General features: G+C 34.3%; 1 protein-coding gene across 18 annotated transcripts in view; it reads right to left on the bottom strand.

The window, feature by feature from the left end:
* MAP4K3 (mitogen-activated protein kinase kinase kinase kinase 3) overlaps window positions 1-21,619 on the bottom strand; it is a 208,625-nt gene that overhangs the window by 63,434 nt on the left and 123,572 nt on the right. For 11 of the 18 annotated variants that reach the window (XR_011426112.1, XR_011426106.1, XR_011426107.1 and 8 more), the window contains 8 exons: window positions 21,285-21,357; window positions 16,145-16,276; window positions 15,889-15,951; window positions 15,722-15,803; window positions 15,485-15,595; window positions 10,887-10,965; window positions 6,312-6,370; window positions 4,979-5,041 (listed from right to left, as the gene is read on the bottom strand). Coding sequence is in view for 6 of the 18 variants with exons in the window: in XM_070235541.1 (XP_070091642.1) it covers window positions 4,979-5,041; window positions 6,312-6,370; window positions 10,887-10,965; window positions 15,485-15,595; window positions 15,722-15,803; window positions 15,889-15,951; window positions 16,145-16,276; window positions 21,285-21,357 (662 nt within the window). In the remaining 12 variants the exon portion in view is untranslated. The remainder of the gene's footprint in view (window positions 1-4,978; window positions 5,042-6,311; window positions 6,371-10,886; window positions 10,966-15,484; window positions 15,596-15,721; window positions 15,804-15,888; window positions 15,952-16,144; window positions 16,277-21,284; window positions 21,358-21,619) is intronic. The other 7 variants (XR_011426116.1, XR_011426114.1, XR_011426115.1 and 4 more) reach the window with 1 other exon arrangement.

The raw sequence follows: 21,619 nt of genomic DNA, 5'->3' as shown, positions 1-21,619 counted from the left end.
ATGCTTGGAGAAGCACTCAAAATAACCCTAGATGATGGTATCACATGGCCATCCTTTATAAGCTAAATAAGAATACATTTGAACATGCAGGACAGATTAAAAAAAATTAGTAGCCTAAGTCAGGCATCAACTTATTAATGAATGACAGTGTTTAAAGTCGAATAAGTAACAACATGGACTGAAAACATGCAACAGCCTCATATAGATTCAACCTGAACACACAAACAAAAATTTAAGATGGTCACCCTAACTCAATTAAAATATCTCTCTGGGTCAGAAAGTCCTAACTTTAGTGACTTAACAAAAGGGGGAGTATTTGTAAACCAAGGATAGAGTGTCTAGGAAAACATGGTGCCAGAAAGAACTGAAAAAGAACAAAAGATGTAACACAGAACAGTAGAAAAGGAAAATATAAGATCAAGAAAATCTTATTAGTTTTTTTCTTAAACCCCTCGGGAGATTACAAAGTCTATACCTGATGAGAATACAGCAGGAAGTCAATAGAATTGATACAGTTGGCTACAAAAACACAAAAGAAAAAATACTTCAGCAATATATTTTAATGAAGAAAAAACAGAAAAGAAGAACTTTTTTCCTCTTTAAAAATTGAGAAAATTATGGCACTAATAAAGTTGTTAGGCGATACCTTTAAATGGTAGATAATTTATAGAAATTTTAAAAAGGGATTGAATCCTGGATAATTCAAAAAAGGTTTTTTTATTTCTTAAAAAGTCAGAAAAGCAAGTGGGATCAGAACACTAACTGATGAAGCAGTATTCAGACTACTAAAAGCAGAAGACTTAAGGGGACTCAAACTGAATAACGACTTTTGTACAGCAAGCTTGGAAAGGAGTATCAGCAGGTTAGGTCTGACATTCTAGAAAATGTCCTATCATTGCACAATCGTGAAATGAGTTCTCCCTAGAAAGTGTCTTCACAAACATTAGGGAAGAAAAGTGACCACATAACATAAACTTTATTATCAGTTAATAGTTTAACAGATTTAAAATAAACAAAGTTGGCGTTTACTGTTTCTTTTTCACAATAAATGTAATTTTATAGACTCTATTCAATTTTGACCTAATTCAGGGGTAATCTTCAAGTACTTACGTTTACGGATAATGATCAATTGGATGTATCTTTGTGATATGTTTTCAATTATAATTTAAATACTGTATTCTCACTTTTTCAGGTATAAGTTTCTTCAGAGCAATGATTATGTTACTACTTATGTTCTTCCATAGCAATTAACATAGTGTTTTCCATATAATTAACTTTCAACATATTTTTCACTGGTGTATGGGCCAAAATATCTAGTAAAACTAGGCAAATTAGAAAAAAATTAACATCAGCTGAACAGATGCGTAATATAATCTTTTAATCTAAAGATAGGCGTCTTTTAGATCAGATAAACCCATTTTTATGGTTAGAGGCAAAACTCTTACTATTTAATTATTGCATTACAGCTAAGTTTTTTGTTTTTGTTTTCTTGTAATTCAAGCATCTTTCAAAATTGAAAGACCTTTTTACTCACTAACAATCCTAAAAATCAAGCTCTGTTCTTCTGATTTCATTATATTATGATTATCTAGTTTTATTAAAAAATCGATTTATTGTAGTAATAAAAATTGAGGTGTAATATTCTACATTTATTTACTAAATCATAAAATGAATACACTTAGCACTTAAAACAACGAGAAATCACTGATGACATGCAACTTGCAGGTAGGTAGTTCTTTAAGGCGGTAAATGTTTCTTCTGGGTCCCAAAAGATTTACGGCTGTCATCTTGGTGCCAACTACCAACTAAGATGACAGACATTTCAGGTTCATCAGGTTTCTAGTGGCCAAGAAGAAGTATTTGTAACAGCTAAAATCTTGTTCTCAGTGCCAAGGTTTTAGGACTGATGAAATTAGGGACTGAAATAACTATGGACACTTCATGACATCTGGATGGCTGTTATTAAACACACACAACACACACAAACCAGAAAGTAATAAATGTTGATGAGGATGTGGAGAAATTGGAACTCTTGTGTATTGATGGTGGGAACTGTAAATGATGCAGCTGCTATGGAAAAGAGTATGTTAGTTCTCTAAAAGATTAAATATAGAATTACTATATGATCCAGCAATTCCACTTCTAGTTATATGCCCACAAGAACTGAAAGCAGAGACTCAACAGATATTTCTACATCCATGTTCATGGCAGTATTATTCACAACAGTCAAAAGGTGGAAGCAACTCAAGTGTCCATTGATGGATGAATGGATAAACAAAATGTGGCATATATAAAAATGGAACATTACTTATTCTTAAAAAGGAAATTGTGACACATGCTACAACACAGATGAATCTTGATGTTACGACCTTATGCTAAATGAAGTGAGCCAGTCACAAAATGATAAATATTGTTATGATTCCACTTACATGAGGTTCCTAGAGTACAGAAAAATTCAGAAACAATAAATAGAATGGTGGTTGACAGAGGCTAAGGGAACGGGGGAATGGGACTTATTCTTTAATGGGCAAAAAGTTGCCGTTCAGGAAAATGAAAACGTTCTGGAAATGGATAGTGGTAATGGCTGCACAACAGTATGAATGTATTTAACGCCCTAGACTGTACACTTAAAAATGGTTACAATGGTAAATTTTACATTGCGTATATTTTACCATAATAAGAAAAATAACTATGAAACATATAGTTGATTAAAAAAAGAAAGAGCACAAGCGTGAGCCCAGTATTAGTGGAAAAAAAACATTGACAATTTTGGGTAGAGGCAATGCAGCATAGTGGTTTAGGTTTGAATTCCTGAGCCAGGCTGCTTAGGTCAAATTCCATCCGTGCTATTCTTTTGCTGGGTGGTAAGACCAATTTCAGCTTCTTTGCACCTTAAGTCCCCTCATTTGTAAAACAAAGATGATAAGTTAATACATTTAAAGTGTTTAGAGTAATGCCTGATACATAAAAATGTCTAGATAAGTGTTTGCTTTTATTATCATTAGAAGTGAGCTTTTTAAGGCTGATTTTATAAATGGTAAGATCTGCCAAATATTTCATTCATCCCTCTTCTGCTAGAACTATTCATAAGTTGATTGTCCCTAAAGCTTCTGTCACAAGACCCCCTTACCAACTGTTCCCCCCATCACAAGAAACTCCTGATTACTGGGATTGAGGGGAGAAGTTCTAGGGAACAGAGTCATGATAACTTATTCACGTTACTAGGCTAGTTCCACATATGGTACAGAAAAGAGTATTTGTAACTCTTAATGTATTAGGCTTCAGGTTTTGTTGTTGTGTTTTCTAGAGAATATTAACAAGTAACAGAGTCAATTTAAACTTTTGATTCTGTGGTCCTTTATTTCCAATACAAATTTCATTAACTGTCATTCTAACCTACATATGTCTAATTCTGAAGAAAATTTCAGTCCAGAAATCACTGATAGCGTTTTCTTCAGACAGTCCATCTCTCTTGCCCCCTCAGACACTTAATTCTCAATCTTTGAACTTTCTGGCCTCTCTGGGCCATCTGATGCATCTTTCTTTCGTGACAGCGCATCTATTGACTCTTCCAGCTTTTCAACTGCTTTTTCCCTGCCTCCAATGTTGGCTCTACCTTGGACTGCAAGACACAGGCATCACCCATTGTGGTAACCAGTTTTCTGCACTTTCTTTCTTCAGACCTAACTGGGGAACACACGCAAGTTCATGGTTTCATCAAACATTTCCTCTTGGATGACTGCAATCTTCTTCTTCCGAGCTAATCCCGTAATTCCAGTAGTAGCATGACTATTTCATAATTTCAGCTCTTTATCTGCCATCTCTCCAAATTGTGGTCTGTGCCAATGACTATTCCCACATTAATTCCCATGAAACACAGTAGGCATCTGTCCATTCTCTTCGTGAAGAATCTATAATGGTTCCTACACAATACTGAAATCAGTCTTAGTCCCTCCCAGAAGCCAGATAAGCCATATTAACCTCAAAGTTTCTCTCCTTCTCTGATTTCCATAGTACCTACTATATGTTAGCCTCTCCTCACCAAGAGTCATCATCTGGCAAAATTTTGGCAACCCACTATATATTTTGTGGTATGGCCAAGAGTTTATTATATGTGCAAGTATTTTCTGCCCATCAAAAAAAAAGCAATTTCCCTAAAAGAGAAATTATGTCTAAAATCTCTTCTATGTTCTACAAATGTTATAGGACATAGATTCAAGAATTTATATACAGAATCACTTAAACCAACCCAGAATAGAAAGAGATACATCATTAAGGCAGAGAGGAAGCAAAGAGAAGGAAAATTCCACTGAAAAGGAAGAGAAGTAGAATCTAAGAGTGAATATGGAGTCAACCTGGGGCCCTGGCCAGCTATAGAAAGAACCATTTAATATCTACTGGGGTTAATTTCCCATCTTTTCTTACCTAATGGTAAGACAGCCTTAATATTTATAAAACTTTAAGGAGGCTTTATAATCCAAATTTTGGCATGAGAAAACTGGATATAAAGTTAAAATTTCATCTGAGACTAGTTTCACTGTTAATTAGGGGTAAATTACTTTTTAAAATTATATATATATAATATATATAAAGTTTTATATTTACGAATGGATATGTCTATATGGATGGTTTCCAGTTCATGAAACAAGTCACCTTATTAAAACTGGACATTTTTATAGGGAAATGTAATTTGTAAAAAAACCCCACATACTTGACTGAGAAAATGAAATGTTTTTCATAAAAAAGGAACACTTTTATTTTTTATTATGATATCCTAATATATTTGAGTAGATATATTTATTTAACTTGTTATGGAAAAAAGATTGCTATTCTCCTTAATATATGGAAGCTTGTTAAATGGTAGGAACTTATAAAATAATGCTTAAACTGGTTCATTAAAATTGGACAAAATGTTCGATAAAAAAACCAATTAAGACTAAAACAATGCTGACAAAGAAAATCAGAAGATGAGAAATACCAGATTAGATCTTGCAGTGTAGTATATTTCTTCTGAACTGTCCAAAAAACCATCACTGTCGGGCTGTTTAGCAGAGACCAAGAAACCCAAGTTATTTACACTTAGACTAAAAGCCACAAATTCACAAAGGGAAACTTTCACAAGTGAAGTAAGTCCTCCTAACATAATTTTATTAAGGCAAATGCAAAGTCAAATCATATTAAGGAGCTTCTAAAAAAGCAACATTCAACAACTTTGCTCTAAAAAGCAGTTACTAAATTAGTATAGAATTTAAACACATGCAATGCCAACTTAAAAAAAGAAAGAAAATAAACTGCCCTAACAAAATGCAATTAGCATTTATAAACATCATGACTACTCTTTCTTCTTAACCTTCTTCATCCTCTGCATAAATATCATGCATAAGTGTTAAGGTATGATCATTTTAAGAAATTATCTTTAAGATTCCTGTCCTCCATGCTGGTATACTGAAGTAGAATAACTCCATAAGTTAAAGGCTAAAGACTCTCTTTGTATGCCTTTATTAGTCAAGTGGGTTAAAATTAGCATTAAATTTAAGAAGTTCCCACTTCAGTCCTTAGTACTTATTAAGTTACTGTCTTCTTATTATTAAATAGAAAAAATAAATAAAGCATATAATCTGGAGCTCTGGTAATTTCATTAAGATTAATTTTAAGTCTCATTTTTTATTCTTCCATAGAACATTAACATCTTCAATACTTTCAAAGCATTTTGCCTCTAAGAGTGCATTTAATCATATTATCATATATCTGGAAAGGAGAATATAAAACATTAACAAAAAAGAATCATGAAAAGAACGTTTATACAGCTAACAAGCCTTAAAAGAATGACAAACTTGATCTACTATGTATGCCTAATCTCTCCTGAGTTTCAGTACTCCAAACAGATTTGACTCTAGCCTGATGTTCAGAAAACTGGCTTACACTCTTAAAAGGCTGCCCATAAATTTAGTGAGAAGACGTTTCACTGGTCCAACATTCTAGTTTAAAATGGTGGCATTTATCCTAATACACGCATACACAAAAAGCTTCTCAAAAACTGAAAAACAAAAATGAAAAAAAATTAAAGGGCCAGCATTAGAAACATATAATCAGAGAATGGTAAAACTAGTAAGTTTCTTCTAAAATAATTTTGAAAATATTCAATCTCAGCAACACAGATTTATTTCTGAATTTTGGAATTACTTACCTTTTTATTTCCCCAAATGCTTTTGAAAATATTAATAACTAGCTCTTTTAGTCAGTACCAATACATTACAGACTAATTACAACATTTATTTTCAGTGTTAACATTCTAAGACTACACTACTTACAAGTTCATGATGTGGTTCTGTCTCCTTCCTTAAGGGTGGATCAAATTTTATTTGTCCAACTAAAAAAGAAAAACAGTGAAGCCATGGTCTGTTTCTGTATTCTTAATGATGTAATAATTTTAAAAGTTACTCCATGGCAAAATACATTTAATTTTACCAAATCTATCATACACTGATCGCAATCCAAAGATTTAAACAAACAATCTGTTAGGTGGAAAAAGCCCAAGAAAGCCTAAACTGTTGAAGCTTAAATCTTTTAATCATAGGCCTTTTTGATAGTAAAAAAGAAGATGATTGGCAAAGTTACGCGTTATGTTACAGTCAGGATCTAACTTGCTACTTCATTGTGATCCAGCATAAAATAGAGAATCTTAACCCAGGACTTAGGTAGACAGACAGCAATTGAGGAAGGGTACTTTTGGAAGCCAGCTGCAAGATGGCCTCTAATATTCCTGCCTCCTGGTGTTCATAAACTTGTGTAGGCCCTTCCTATATCCCCAGCGTTGGTCTGAGACCAAACGAACATGGCAGAGTGACAGCACAGCAATTCCAAGATAAGGCTTCTGTCTTGGGCTCTCCCTACTGGATCATTTGCTCTGGAGGAAGTCTGTTGTGAGCAGCCCTAAGGAGAGGCTATGTGGTACTGAAGCCTCAGGCTAACAGTTTTGTGAGTAACCCTGGAAGCAAATCCTCCAGCCTCATCAAGCCTTCAGATGACTGCAGGCCCAGCAGACACACTGACTAACTACACAACAGACCCTGAGCTAGAATCACCCAGCTAAGTTGTCCTGGATTCCTTATCCTTAGAATATGTGTGAGATAGCACGTGTTTATTGTTTTAGGCTGCTAAATTTTGGAGTAATTTGTTATATAACAATAAATAATTAATGCACTTCCGTTGCTAAAGTATAAACTAGCCAGAACTGTGCTACATTCACCTTTTTCCTTCCTACTCTAATGAACTGAATAGGCTTCACTTCCTTTACCTTTAATTTCTATCTCTCATTATCATTATCTGCTTTTATAACCTGGGTACAGCATTCAAGACCACTGAGATAAAAGCAGAGGCACAAATATAAAACATTAAAAAGAAAAAAAACAGAGAGTCACAAATATATTACAGTTTGACTAGTAAAAGCTTCAGACAAAAAGTAATTCTCAATCAAGGTAGGGAAATGAGTGAGATTTCAAAGTATAATCACTTTTATAATCGTTCTGATTTCAGCTGAGTATGTATGATTTATTGTGAATGTTAATACCAATTAAAGAGACCATGAAATCTGAATATTTAGCAATAGCAAGTAAAAAAGGTTGAGAAACACAGCCCTATAAGATGTGCAGTTGTGTGTGAATGTGTATATGCTTTACAGCTGTTATGGACTAGATAAATTTTGGCCCTTAGGGATAAGTAGACTCTTCAATAATGGGTTCCTCATATCTGTTCACATATGATCACACATCAAAGATTACAACATAACTTTTAGTAAGGTATTAAAACTAATATACACATCACCTTGATTGAGGCCTATTGTATGGCTCTTACCTATGCTTGTCATCAAATAGCAAAATTAAATCTGTAATAAAGTTACATGAGGACAGTTTTGTGTATCTATCTGCCTTGTATTATTGTCACCTGTCAACATGCCTGATTCCCTGACCAGAATATATAATCCTTGAATATGCCTGATTCCCCAACCAGACTGTGTAATCCTTGAGCGCAAGGGTGCAGGGATGTTGTCTTAGACTAACTTTCATAACAAGGATAGAATCCTAATTGTAGTAAGTATTCAGCACCCTGTACTCTTGGACAGAGTACTACTCTGTACTCCCTGGGAATGCATTTCCAGAAAGTGAGGCCATATAGCAAAATCCCTAGGGAGATTTGCTCTTCACACCTCACACTGGTATCACTCTTCTGTTCTCTTTAAAATCCCTAAAGTTATGACAAACTTCTGCCATAGGATCTTTCTGCTACTGTTCAAGTAATCATTGGTCAATCATCCCAAGATGCAGTGCTGCTTATGATGTTCTTAATAATGTCAAAAACTCCTACTTATCTGTAATTGTTTATTGGTCTTGATTTCTGTTTCCTCTACCATCTCCCTGAATGTGTATCAAGCCACACAACATAAATTTATATTTTAATATCCAGATGAAAACTCCTCCTTAGCTTCTTTGAAACAGCTCCAACATTATTCACTTGCTGACCCTTTATTAGCCTTTACGGGTCAAAACTGATCCGACTATGGCAGACAAGAAGAGCCCCAGAATTATTCCTTCTTAAACCAAGTCTTTGCTTCTCATATTTAACTGAAGGCAGAGGGGACTTCCTAAAAAGGAAAGAGTAATACCCCTTCTGCAAATGAGTCAGTTTTTACATACATGTTGCCTAAACACCATTTAGTTTAATAAAGAGAAAACTTTGGTTGCATGGAGAGACACCACGTAATTGTAAACATAAAACATTATCAAGAGGAACAAACATATACGATTACTAACATAAATTATTTTTCCAAAGCCTGTCTTTATAGTCAATAGCATTACTGAGTACTCTATATATCACATTTCACATGAAGTCAAAAAACATCCTAAGAAAGCAGATTTTAGAACACTGCATAAGATTTAAAAGCTTCAAGTATCAGAATCACAAATTACTAAAAGTGGTGGTTTTAATCCTGTTGCTACCTCCACATACTAGACGGATATGACATGCTTCTTACTGGCAAAAAGGGGAGGAGGGACAATGTCCATCATTCATCACCTGCTCCCACCAAAAGGACGGCATATCAGAATTTCAGAAAAATTTGGGTACAGAAATCTAGTTTCAAACAGCATATACATGCATATGCAGTTAGGAGTTTACAATCACTGATATAAATTAGTAAAGAACAATCCAGAAATAACTGCACTTTGCAATAAAGGGCCTAACAAAGTAATTTTTTAATAGAATCAGATAACAAGATAGAAAATACCTTAAATTAGATTTAATAGTGCTAAATCAACTACAAAGACACCTCTAGTCACCTTTTGTATTATTAAAGAAATGATAAAGACACCTGGTAATTACTTTTTGTATATTAAAAAAATATAATGGGAACTGCTCACGTTTTAAGGTTGTCATTTTCAGAAAAATACTTTTGCGGGGAAATTAGCAAATTTAAATCATGTGGCTTCAGACAGAGCCTTGAAGGTAATTTTATATGGTTACACAACTAATTGTTGGCCAAGAAAGTACCAAATCCCAGTCCTGGGCTTTTTGTACAATGCATCTTTCTAGAGCTTCTTCCTTTCAAGAGCATTTCCAGGTAGCACCAGCACAAAACTTTGCCCAAGAAGTTAATATACAGGATATGGTCCAGCCAAAATTTCAAAGGAAGGTTCACAAAGGACTTCTTCCAATGTAAAGGCCACACAAGTGTGCTGAGGTAGTTTCTGAAATGGGGCAGTGTTTGTGAAAGACCACTGGGCTGGAAGTTGCGAGATCCAAAGCATGCTGTTAACTTTGTGTATGACCCCATCCCAAAGACAAATCTATTCATCTCTGTATTTGTTTTTTGTTTTCTATTAAATGGTGATAGTGCCTACTCCTTCCTACCTCACTTAGCTTTTAAGATGAAGACACATTATCTTAATCAAAGTATGAAATGTATTATTATCATCATTACTAATTTAGCCAAAAATTGGGAACAGTTTTCTTAACAGTAGTTATGTTAAGTTACCACATTACCTAATTTCACTAAAGTCATTTTGGATTTTAGGTCTCTCAGGATAAATCTTTAACTCACAGAAAACTGTTATCATAAGACTATCTATTGCACTAAATTAGCATTCTAAGTCATATAGAATTAATGCTTCCAAGAAGGAAAGAAAAGTTAAGGCACTATTATTCCAGAGATTCCTGTTGGCAGATTACATTTATCACTGATGAGTTGACAGTACTGGATCCCATGTGAATGAACGGTCTGTCCCAGTGGGCCAATAACCTGGCTGTCCATAAGAATTATGTGAAGAGGTATTTTACCAGGTAGATTTCTGAGTCAACCCAACACCTACTGAATCAGGATCTATGGAAAAGGGGGACCTGAGAACCCATTTTTAAAGGCTCTCAGGTTACTGAGATGCTAACCTAGTTTGCAGACTTTTACCTTTCCCTGCTACTCAGAGTGTAGTCCTTGGATGATCAGCATCTACATAACCTGGGAACTTGTTAGAAGTAAAGAACTTCAGGCCACACCCTAGATCTACAGAATCAGAGACGGCATTTTAACAAGCTCTCCAGGTGACTTATATGCACTTATAAGTTTCAGAAGCACTGCTTTGATTACTTCTATTCTGCCTATTCCAGGAATTTTACTCCTCCTCCCAAACAATAACAACCTAAATACAACTGCCACCTCCCACCACCAAAAATTCTCCACGAATAAGGAAAATGAAATTCTGTCTGTCTTAACTAAACTTTACCCTTAAAAGGGTTAAGAAAAACTACTTGGGAGAAAATGAAGCAAATATAATTGCAACTAAATTAAATCTTATTTTTCATTGTTAAATTATGAACTATGTAAAGCATAAACTTACAGTTTATCTCTGAGCGTGTTTTTTCTTCTCTCACATTTCTACTTGTTGAGTGAATTCTATGTGGTACGGCAACAAGAGGCTAGGAAAGAACAACAGCAATGATACGTGGCATTTGATAATCAAGTCACAGTGTGGCCCACAAAATTACCCAAATATGAAAGAAATACTTCATTTTATGTAAAAATGGAAACAAAATAAAACAACTTTGTGAATATTAAAAAAAAAGGCAACCACAATAGCAGCTCAAACTATGAAGTGAAAATATAAATATCTTCATTACTTACTTAACAGAAATCACCATTTGCACTAGAGAGAGTACTTCTAGGACATTAAATACGTGCAAAATCAAATATAAGTAATAATATATTCTGCTTACTTGTAAATACAATATTGGACTTGTCTAGATCTATTTTACAAGGAAGCAACAAGTACATTAAATATTTTCAATCTACTCTTACATCAACAAATTCTGAAAGGAAAGGAAAGATGGTGTAAAGACTACATTTACATCTATCATCTAATGATTACGAAGCTCAGCTCAGATGCCCTTTCTTTTAAGGTTTATTCATCAACTTACATATATTTTTTGAAATAAGAGTCAATATACATATTCTATAGATATTAAAAATATTCCATATATAAAATGTTTAATATATGTATTCTCTCTATATACTCTCATTTTTCTCTGTAAATGCAATGCATACTAGTCATGGAAACCTGCTATGATGAGTTTATAATTACTCTAATAAATGATATTTAGAGGTCATATTTCACCCTTTAGAATGGAAATAAACTAAAGACTTCACTGAATTTTCCTTTCACATGTACTGAATCAGATGGTTGTATAAGAAAGTAATATTTTTTCAAAAGCCAATGTTGAAAATGACCTATTTCATATTTGAGAGAAAGGGATACCACAAGATTCTGTTAAATGAGGCCAGGGTCATGCAAGATGCCCATCCGGGAAATCAAGGCAGGCAGTAGCACCTTATTAGGCACAATCCACTGTGATGCTAAAGAATTAAGTTTTCTAATAATGGAAAATTTCACTCAACTTCTCTTGAAAGGATATTACACTTACTAGAATTTCAAATAAGCAGATTCTGAAATAGCTCCTGTCTGAACTTGCAAAGTTGGAACTCTAAAAGGACATCCCTCAGCATCATTTAATTTCACAAAGGCTATGTAGATAGTCTCAAAAATTAAAACTTAAGCTTTAATTTCTAAAAATGAACACTCTCGTTTTTCTCTACAAATGTAATGCATACTATTCATGGAAACCTACTATGATGAATTTGTAACTATTCTGATAAACGATATTTAGAGAAGTGAGGATGAATTAAAAATCATTTTAATAAACAAGATTTAAAGAAATAAACCATTCACAGTGATGGATGATTCCCAAAGTTTTTAAAAAATAATCCTTTATATGCCTTAACACTGAAATAATTTTTATTACTTCTTGAAAAGAACAAAACCCTACCCCTATAAATCATTTAATGTTTGTCCTTGTTACTACAATTTAAAAGTTCTAAGATTAATGTATTATTAAATAATACAAATACAAATAATAGACCCTTTGCAATGGGAGCTAGATGAGAATGCAAGTTTGTATGGAATGAAGGAAAGAAATAGACAATATGACAAACACTAACATAAGCCAGTGGTTCTCAACCAGGGCCAATTTTGTCTATGGAGACATCTGGCAACGTCTGGGGACATTAGTAGTTATCACAACTGGGGATCAAAGGGTGCTACTGGCAACTAATGGGTAGAGGCCAGTGATGCTGCTAACCATCCTACAATGTCCAGGGTAGTCCCTCAAAACAAAGAATTGTCTGGCCCAAAATATCAACAGTGCTAAGTTTGAGAAATCCTGATGTAGGAGAAAAAAAGGCACTCAGTTTCATCTCATTGGTCAAGGATTGGCAAACTATGGCCCATGGCCAATTCTCACTGCAGTCTGTTTTTGTAAATAGCATTTTATTTATTGGCACATAGCCATACCCATTCATATATTATCTATGGCTGCTTTCCCTCTCCAATGGCAGAGTTAAGTATGACAGAAATGATGTGGTCCACAAAGTCAAATATCCTTACTATCTGTTTTTTTACGGAAAAAGTTTGCCAACCCCAGCTCTAGGTCAATGATCTCAGACAAATGGGTTCTAACACTTCTTTAACATTATCAAATTTATTTTCAGGTCCTCAGCTTTTCGAAGCATACATACTCAAGCTAAAAGTAATACATTTTTACCACAACCACAAAGAAAAAAAATTTCATAATTTTCTCTCTTAAAATTGCTAGAAATTTTGGGAATATGGAAAGTAAAACTTTATTAATTTTTTCATCATTCCATGTGTTTTCACAATGTTAAAGAAAGGTAACTGCTGATAATAATAAAAATTCAAGTAAAATATCTTATCAAACTTCCTTTAAAAGTCTGAATCAATATTCTCAATGCTTTATAGCATAAATATCATGTTGTAAGTTATTATTTAACATAAGAAGAATCCATTAATCTACTAGATAATGGACAAGAAAATAACTAAATTAACTGAAAGAGTGAACAATCACACACTTGATGTGCTCTTAATCAGACGTAAGCTTGCCTTGATTACACTCATTTTAGCATGAATCTTACATACTTAAAAGGATAAAGACTATATTTAAACATTTCTAAGATTTATGAAAGACGGTATTTTAAAAATCTAGATATGGAGGCTCGCTATCATTTAAAATACATCTTGAGGAGTTTCTAAAAAAGTTCCAAAAGCTTTAATCATTATTTTTAGTTTCAGTTTTAATCTCTGGCAAACTTCTTTCCAACAACGCCAGTTCTTTCATAACACCGTCTCTGGTCTCCCTAACAAAAACTGGCTGCTCTTTGTTCTCCTCACTCCTCAAACTGCGAGCTTCTCAAGATGAGAAACATACTTTATCCAAAGCAAGCTCCAAACAAATGTTCTCTGAGTTGAATATAAATAAATAACTAACTATTCAGAATGGAGTACTTCAATAATTCAATAGCTGTTCAACAGCCGCAGCTACCTTTCAGTGTTGCAGAGGGTAAAACTGTAATTAAAAAAAACCTGCCTCAACTCCTTATATCAAAAAGGGTAAGAGATAAAATGAAATGAAATAATGCTAAAGGCATTAATGATTTATGATCTTTTTACTTAGTAAACAGAAATTTTTCCCCCTTTACGTTTTTTCTTAGAGGAGCAGACCTCTATTTTCTTTCCTCTTATTTAATTAAAATCATTCTATGCGTATTGCCAATTTCAGAGAAGAATATTCTGAGGAGTGAGTGGAGTGGGGATGAGTTCTCTTTACTGTTAATTCATGGACATTCTTTCAACCTTATGGAGTAAAAGAGGCCCTATTTGAAAAGCTTCTGCAGCTCCACCCTGTACACGCTAAGGTTTCACTTTAAAAGGCGATGCCAGCATCTATTTCATGGACCAAACAGGGTTTTGTTTCTGTGTATGAAATGCTACCTTTGAAGTAAAATGTAATTCATAAATATCTGAGCCCAAGTTCTTAGATTCAATACGGCAGATCAAGAACAGGACCCAAGTTAACTATTCTCAGCAGAAGCACACCTCAGAAAATTAAGCAAAACAATAAAAACACTCTTTTTTCCCTTGTATAATTATAAGGTCAGTAATACTCTACATTTCTTTATGTTTCCAAACTCCCTTCTAGACCTTTAACAAAAGGACAGATAGCTTATTTAATCAAAGCTGCATAAAGATGGCAGGCTAGAACAAAGGTGAATTGATAGAAAGGTTCTCTCTGGCAATCTGCGCCCATCTTTCTGATGGCTGAGAGCTATCATCAATGAAATTTACAACATTTTAAGCACCTTCCGTAAAGCCAGTCAAGTTCAAGGCTATCCAGCTCAGTTACAGGCCCAATAATAGAATTCTGCCATGTTACATATACTGAGTTTACCCTAAGTCCCACAACTACCAGCTGAGCTAGGAACGTTAAATATGCCAAGAGAAGTGAAGCTTCCATTAACATCAATGCTTCCATCACATTAGAGTTATTTTCTTCTCTAACAACTACACTGGCTCATTTTTAAACATTTCCATAGCAGACAATTAGCGTTTTAATCATCAACAAAGTCAATCCTATACTTTCTACTAACCACTAATAATTCATGAAGTATTGTACAAAGATCCTTTTTGAGAAGAAAACTGAATAGAAATTTTGAGTATATTCTAACATCTTGTTTAGGTGCTTCTCATTTGTGTTCTCTTTTAAAGTGGATGATTTATTTGGCAACTTCATCTAAAATGACTACTGTAAAATAACTATGGTAATTTCAAAAAGTGAATTAGATGATTCTGCCTTTGCCATTTTCAGACAATAGTCATTTGTAAATAGCCAATAAGAAAAATCCAGTACATGACTTTCCTAGGAGAGACAAAGTCAGAGGTAAATGTTCCCTCAAGAGTTTTTTTATTTAAACTAGTTTTATTTAAACTAGACTCAGAACTATAAAAAAACTCATTTTGAGATGTACAGATACATACACAAACATACATATATGTTATATACACCAGTAGTTGGTAAAAACAGTTCCTACCTCAGGATCATCATCATCAAAATCATGGTAAGTGGAATGATCTGGATTATTCACTTTATCCAACAGTTCGATTGCCAAAGACCGGGTCAAAGGTTGTGTGACAAACGGATGCTATAAAAATAAAATAATATAGTACAGAACACTGACTGAATATAATTGAAAATAATATAGTACAGAAATCTGATTGAATGACATTTTAACTTTTGAAAAAAAGACATTTCAGAGCAAAAATAATACCTGTAGTAACTTTTCGGCAGTAGGTCTTTTTTTTGGATTTTTGGTAAGTGCCATTTTCACAAAATGATGAAAACTATTTGACCTAAGAAATTTTGAAAATTAGACTTTTAAATTTCAATTCTCTTTTTACTCATGACTATAAAAGTAAATAACACAAAAATACTTACCATTTCATTTTATCCTTTAGTTTAGGAGGCTGAAAATTGCTTTTTGTCATTAGAAACAATGCTCTGAAAAATCAACAACAAATCATCACACACATTTTAAGATTTCATATTTTAATATATAATGTAAATTCTGTTACTATTATTCCCAAATAAGGTAAAGCAAGGCTAAGAATATTATTTGTTCATGAGATAATACATAATATTAGGGGAAACCCCTCAATTTCAGCATAGGACTCTTCAACTATGACACACTGACCTCATCGGGTGTAAGTCAAACATAGGCGGCTGAAGCTCAGCAAGTTCTATGGCAGTGATTCCCACCGCCCAGAGGTCACAGAGCTGATTGTACCCCCCTTTCCTCTCAACGGCTGCGACTTCTGGAGCCATCCTAAAGGAAACATTCCAGAAAAGAAAAACCTTCTGTTTATTGTATTTTCCTTCATCTTCCCACCAGAGGCACATGGAACTATCAACTATCTAAGTTGAGGCCTACTTAGGCTTTGATATCTGTAAAATAACTATGTAGTATTTAAAGGCCCCTCTTTCCCAAAATCTCAACATCTCATAAGACCCTCCATCCCAAGCCTCTACTGGTGATTCTTTTGTTACTTACGTTCTTACTATAAAGGTTTATAAAAATTTACAATTATAATAGAGCAACATGTCCCAAATTTGGCCACATCCTTCTCTCCTCCCTACATGCAAAATTCTATAGAGAAATGACATCTTACAATAAATAATCTAAAATTTTTAGTTCTACCTCCTTACAACAATAAACTGTAATCTGGCTTCTGACTGTTTTCACTTGACCAAAACTATTTATTGGGCATCAATAATCTTCATTTAGTACTTAACTCCTGTTTACTATAAGCTTAATTGGCATTTTTTTCATTTTTACTGTAATGGTGGGAAAGTTGTAAAATTGAGCGTCTGCTTTATAAAAATACATTTACTCAGAAGAAAGTTACCCAAATTCGATAATTTTTGTTTCCTTTAACTTTGCTACAGTCTCATTCTAATTATACTTCTATAAACTTGTATTTGATTGATTTAAATGATTATATTAATTTACAAATATAAAAATGTCCAAATGCTAAACAATAGTTTTAAAAATAACAGATACACATCTCAACTCTTACATATCAAAAGAATGATTTAAATAGGTAGCCTTACAAATACACACTTGTGTTCTGATATGACTTCGGGAAAGCCAAGTCAGTAAAGTTAAAGAAAAAAAATCCTTCCAACTTTCAAAATACTTGATCTTAAAATCTTTTTAATCTTAAAGTAGCTTTAAAGTAGCTCTTATAAATATTCAAATTATAAGAATAGTGCATTTTCTTACATCAGTTTTCACTTTATTGATGGCTAGATTCCAGCTGGCTGGTGGAAATGCCCTAGTAGTGTCTGAAAGTGCATAAAGGTGACACGCTCCTAACCAGCGCACACGTTAACTGATGTTCTCCATTCCTCTATAAAAATATGAGTGAAAGATTCCAGCTAGTGCCCTTCTATTCCTGCCAGTTAAGTTGTATGCTTATCACAGTCAATTAAGTTCATCGCTGAACCTCTTTATATTTGCTGCCATTTAATACATAATTTGTTATGAAAACTGATTTAAGAAGATAAAAAGAGTAAATTGTTATGAAAATTAAAGTGAATGCTTTAGAAAAACCTTTTAAAGACAAAACCAAAAAACTCTGGCAAATTAGGTAAGAACACGACAGCTGTAAAAGACAAAGGTGGCTATGTCACTTGTAGGACTTTTGGGGAGAAGCAAAACTACAGAGACAGAAATCAGATCAGGTGTTGCTAGAGGCTAGGGACGGGGGAGAAAATTTACTAAAGGAAACAAAAGGAAACTTTTTGGGGGATGGAAATTTCTCAACATTCAGAGAACTGTACACCTAATAAGGCTAAATTTAAACTTCAATAAACCTGACCAAAAAAAAAAAAAAATTAACGTGCTTTGTAGGTCTTAGTTCTCACTGAACTTCAGAGAAACACAAACCGGGAAATGCAGTTAATGCACTATGGACTATGGGTATGGTTTACAGAACTCTAATTAGTGACCCACTCAAAGAAAAGGCCTTGGTCCTCTATCAAAAGACTGGCGAATAAACGGACACTCACGTGCCTTAAGTTGAAATAAAATGTTTAAGGTACACATGTATTAATTTTGAGATTTTCTAATTCAACAGACTTTTTTGATTAACTAAATAACTGCCAATCTTAGTCACTTTGGATGAGAGAGATTCCATTCTATTCTATATTCCTAGAGTTTAGGTGGGAAAGACAGGATACTAGAAAGAGAGTTGAAGAGTGAGAGTGTTCCAAAAATTGACTTTGCCTAATTCACAATTTCACATGCTCCCAAGATATTTCCTACAATCTTATAAGAGGAATGACATTAGTTTGTAATCTCTGAAGCTGAAGTTGGAGATGAGTTATCATCAACAAACATTTATGAAGTACGTGTACAGAATCATGCTAGACCCTGTAGAGTCAATGAGCAAGTTCCTCCAGATGTTTAAAATCAAACTGAGGAAACAGAGTATCTAAAAATAGTAACAGTTCTTCAAGCCTATTCCTCTCAGAAATCAACACAAAACCATAAGGAGAACAAAACAGAGAAATATAAACACACCATCTTTGAAAAATCCAGGAGACAAATTTGGATTGAAAACGGAAGACTAGTAAATGACAGCAAACAGGAGGAAGGATAAAGCTGTGTGTGTGCAAAGGAAAAGAACAATAACTAGCAAGTGCTGATTAGCACCAAAGAATGCCCAAAAGGCTGAAAAGTTAGAGTTGCAAACTTACAAAAAGTAGGGTTGAGGTTTGGGCTCAAAGTGTGAAGCCTAAATAACGAATAGTTAGTCTCCTAGATTTCTCCTCTCATCCATTAAGGTCCAGCAATTGTTCCTTCCCCATCCCCAATGGTTGAGGATCAAGAGAAACTGACCAAGAGAGGCTTCAGACTCAAGAATACCAGGAACAAAGGAGGACAGGGGGTGGCGGCACAGAAGTCTGGGTCTAAAATAATGAGTTCCCCAGCTTCCATTACTTGCTTGGTTCTAGAACACTAAAAATCAGGTTTACACACTACCTCCCATGCACACGGAACTACGAACTTCACAATCAGCTTTTGTGCCTTGCTCTCCAATGTGAACCAGAAGATAAGGATTACTAGATATCTGAGGGACACCTGCATCATGAGAGCATGAGTCGTTGAGCAAATCTTACAGAAAGTCCAAAAAGATGTTTAAAAAGTGAAAGAAAATTAATGGATTAATCCAAGTGGTCCAAGATATAACTAATGAGTTCCAGAAAAAGAGAGCAGGAAAAAAGTACAGCAAAGATATTATCAAAGAAATAATACAAGAATATTTCCCAGAACTCAAAGACATAAATCTCTTGATTAAAAAGTACAAATGCCAAGTACAACGAATAAAAGTAAAACGACAAAAAAACCAAAAATATTCTGGGTACATCATCATGAAATAGCAAACCCCCAAGAATGATTCCAGCAGGGAAGGGTTACATTCAAGGATCATGCATCCTAATAACATTACACTTCTCATTGGCATCAGAGAAAAGAAGACACTGGAGTAATACCTCAAAAATTCCAATCTAGATTTCTCCATTCATGCAAAGTATTAATCAAGTGTGAAACTAGACATGCAATATCTCAAAAATTTTACTCCTCAAATTTCTTCAGAAGTTACCAAAACATGTGAGAGGAAGTAAATCATGAAAGAAGACTTGGATTCCAGGAAATGAATTCCCAAGCTGAAAAAAGAATCCCCAGGGTGGGGTCGGCCTGGTAGTGCAGCAGTTAAGTGTGCAAGTTCTGCCCCGGAGGCCCAGGGTTCGCCGGTTGGGATCCTGGGTGTGGACATGGCACCACTTGGCACGCCATGCTGTGGTAGGCATCCCACATATAAAGTAGAGGAAGATGGGTATAGATGCTAGCTCAGGGCCAGTCTTCCTCAAAACAAAAACAAAAACAAAAACAAAAACACCCCAGGGTGAAGCTATGCAGAAAGACCTAGAAAATAAACAATTCAGATCGGAATAGGAGGGAAGAGCACTCCACGAAGGATTATTATAAGACAAAAACAAATTAAAACAAAGCAAAAACGAACAAAAATCAGGACTAAGAGAAAATCTGATAGGCTTTATGGCGTGGAAAATTATACAGAGGCATCTTTCAGAATTGTAAAATGTGGGAAGGTATGGAAGTCTTAGCCAGGGGATAAAAAAAACCTAAGCAAATTAAAAATGAAGAAATTATTAAATATAGAGAAAAAATTGCAGTAGCAAATATAATAATAGTACGATAATTGACTCAGCAAGTAAACTGAAAGGATAAGAAGATTAGAAGATGAATGAAGAGAGCTAAAATCTTCACCTATCATAACAAAGTCTATAAATAATAATAGATAGCGCTAGAGATGGCAGAAGACACTAGAAGAGTTTCTATAAGCCCTTTTAGCACTATCTGACTTTTTAAATGCACATCTGTTTGATAAAGATAAATCAATTTAAAAAGAGGTATATATCATCTCCTAAATATGAAAATGAGTCATCCAGATTAGTGCCATCCCACTGCTGATGAGGCGGACCAGAGGGCGTCAGGGGAGTGAGTGGCAGCACTTAAGCTGAAGGCACGTTAAGGCTTCCAGTGGGCTGTTATTTCAAAGTAACGATGTGAATAAAATCGTCTATGCCTGTCCACCACCATATTTATAGTGACTAACATCTGACACATAGTTAAGTGTCCAAAAACATTTCTTGAATAAATAAATGAGTGAATAGGATAGTTCTTATAGAATGGCCAAAAAATACCTAGCAGACAAATATTGTTAGAAAGGAAGGTCTGTGGAGGCCACTAGTAGAACTTAAGGTTAATAAGGCAGACAGAGGCCAGACCATGGAAGACTCCACATGCCAAGAAATCCTATTTGATCTTGTGTACAATCAAGATATATCAAAAAGTTCTGAGCAAAGGGGTTCTGTGAATAATGTAATGTTGAATGATTAGTCAGAATATGAACTGGAGATGGGGATGAAGACAGACAGATATAAAGATATCTGTTAAAATACATGTGAAATGTGTAGGAGCAAAAGTTGGGGTTTTCCAGTAAAGCTGAAACTATATCAGGGTTCCCAAAAGCCTTAACAATCTTTAAAGCCTGTCCCACTTAATGAATATTAACATGATAGAATATTCTGTGGCTGTGTAATCCACCTACAAATGTACATGCCTAAATTACTTAATCTGTTGATGATTTTCTCAATCTGTTTTGGTCCTAAAAATTTTGACCAGTCTATTTTTCATAAATGCTGTGTTCAATAATTATAGAGAAACAAAACATTAAATTATCAATTACCAATATGGTGTACCAATGAAAGACTTCCGTTTGGCAATTGTAGCTGTTATCTGTGCAGATACTCCAAAATCAGCTATTAGAAAAATGAGAAACATTTGAAAAGAAAACTGAGACAAAATAAAATTACTTAAGGCAAGATGAGAAGAAACTTTTAATAATTATTTTCATTAAACTAATTTCACAGAAGTATGAGATATTCTCAAACATCACATTAAAATTTTAACTTTAATGGACTAGCATTAAAATATCACAAAGTAGTCAGTGTGTCTCATAGTCAACCAGATTCCCACTTATCCCCACAAGAATCAAATGACAACGAAAGTCAAAATCAAATA

The sequence above is a fragment of the Equus caballus genome, chromosome 15, assembly GCF_041296265.1.
Source record: "Equus caballus isolate H_3958 breed thoroughbred chromosome 15, TB-T2T, whole genome shotgun sequence".
In the NCBI taxonomy this organism is placed as follows: Eukaryota; Metazoa; Chordata; class Mammalia; order Perissodactyla; family Equidae; genus Equus; species Equus caballus.
The sequence above is the reverse complement of the archived record's forward strand: the minus strand, read 5'-3'. Positions and strand labels throughout refer to the sequence as shown.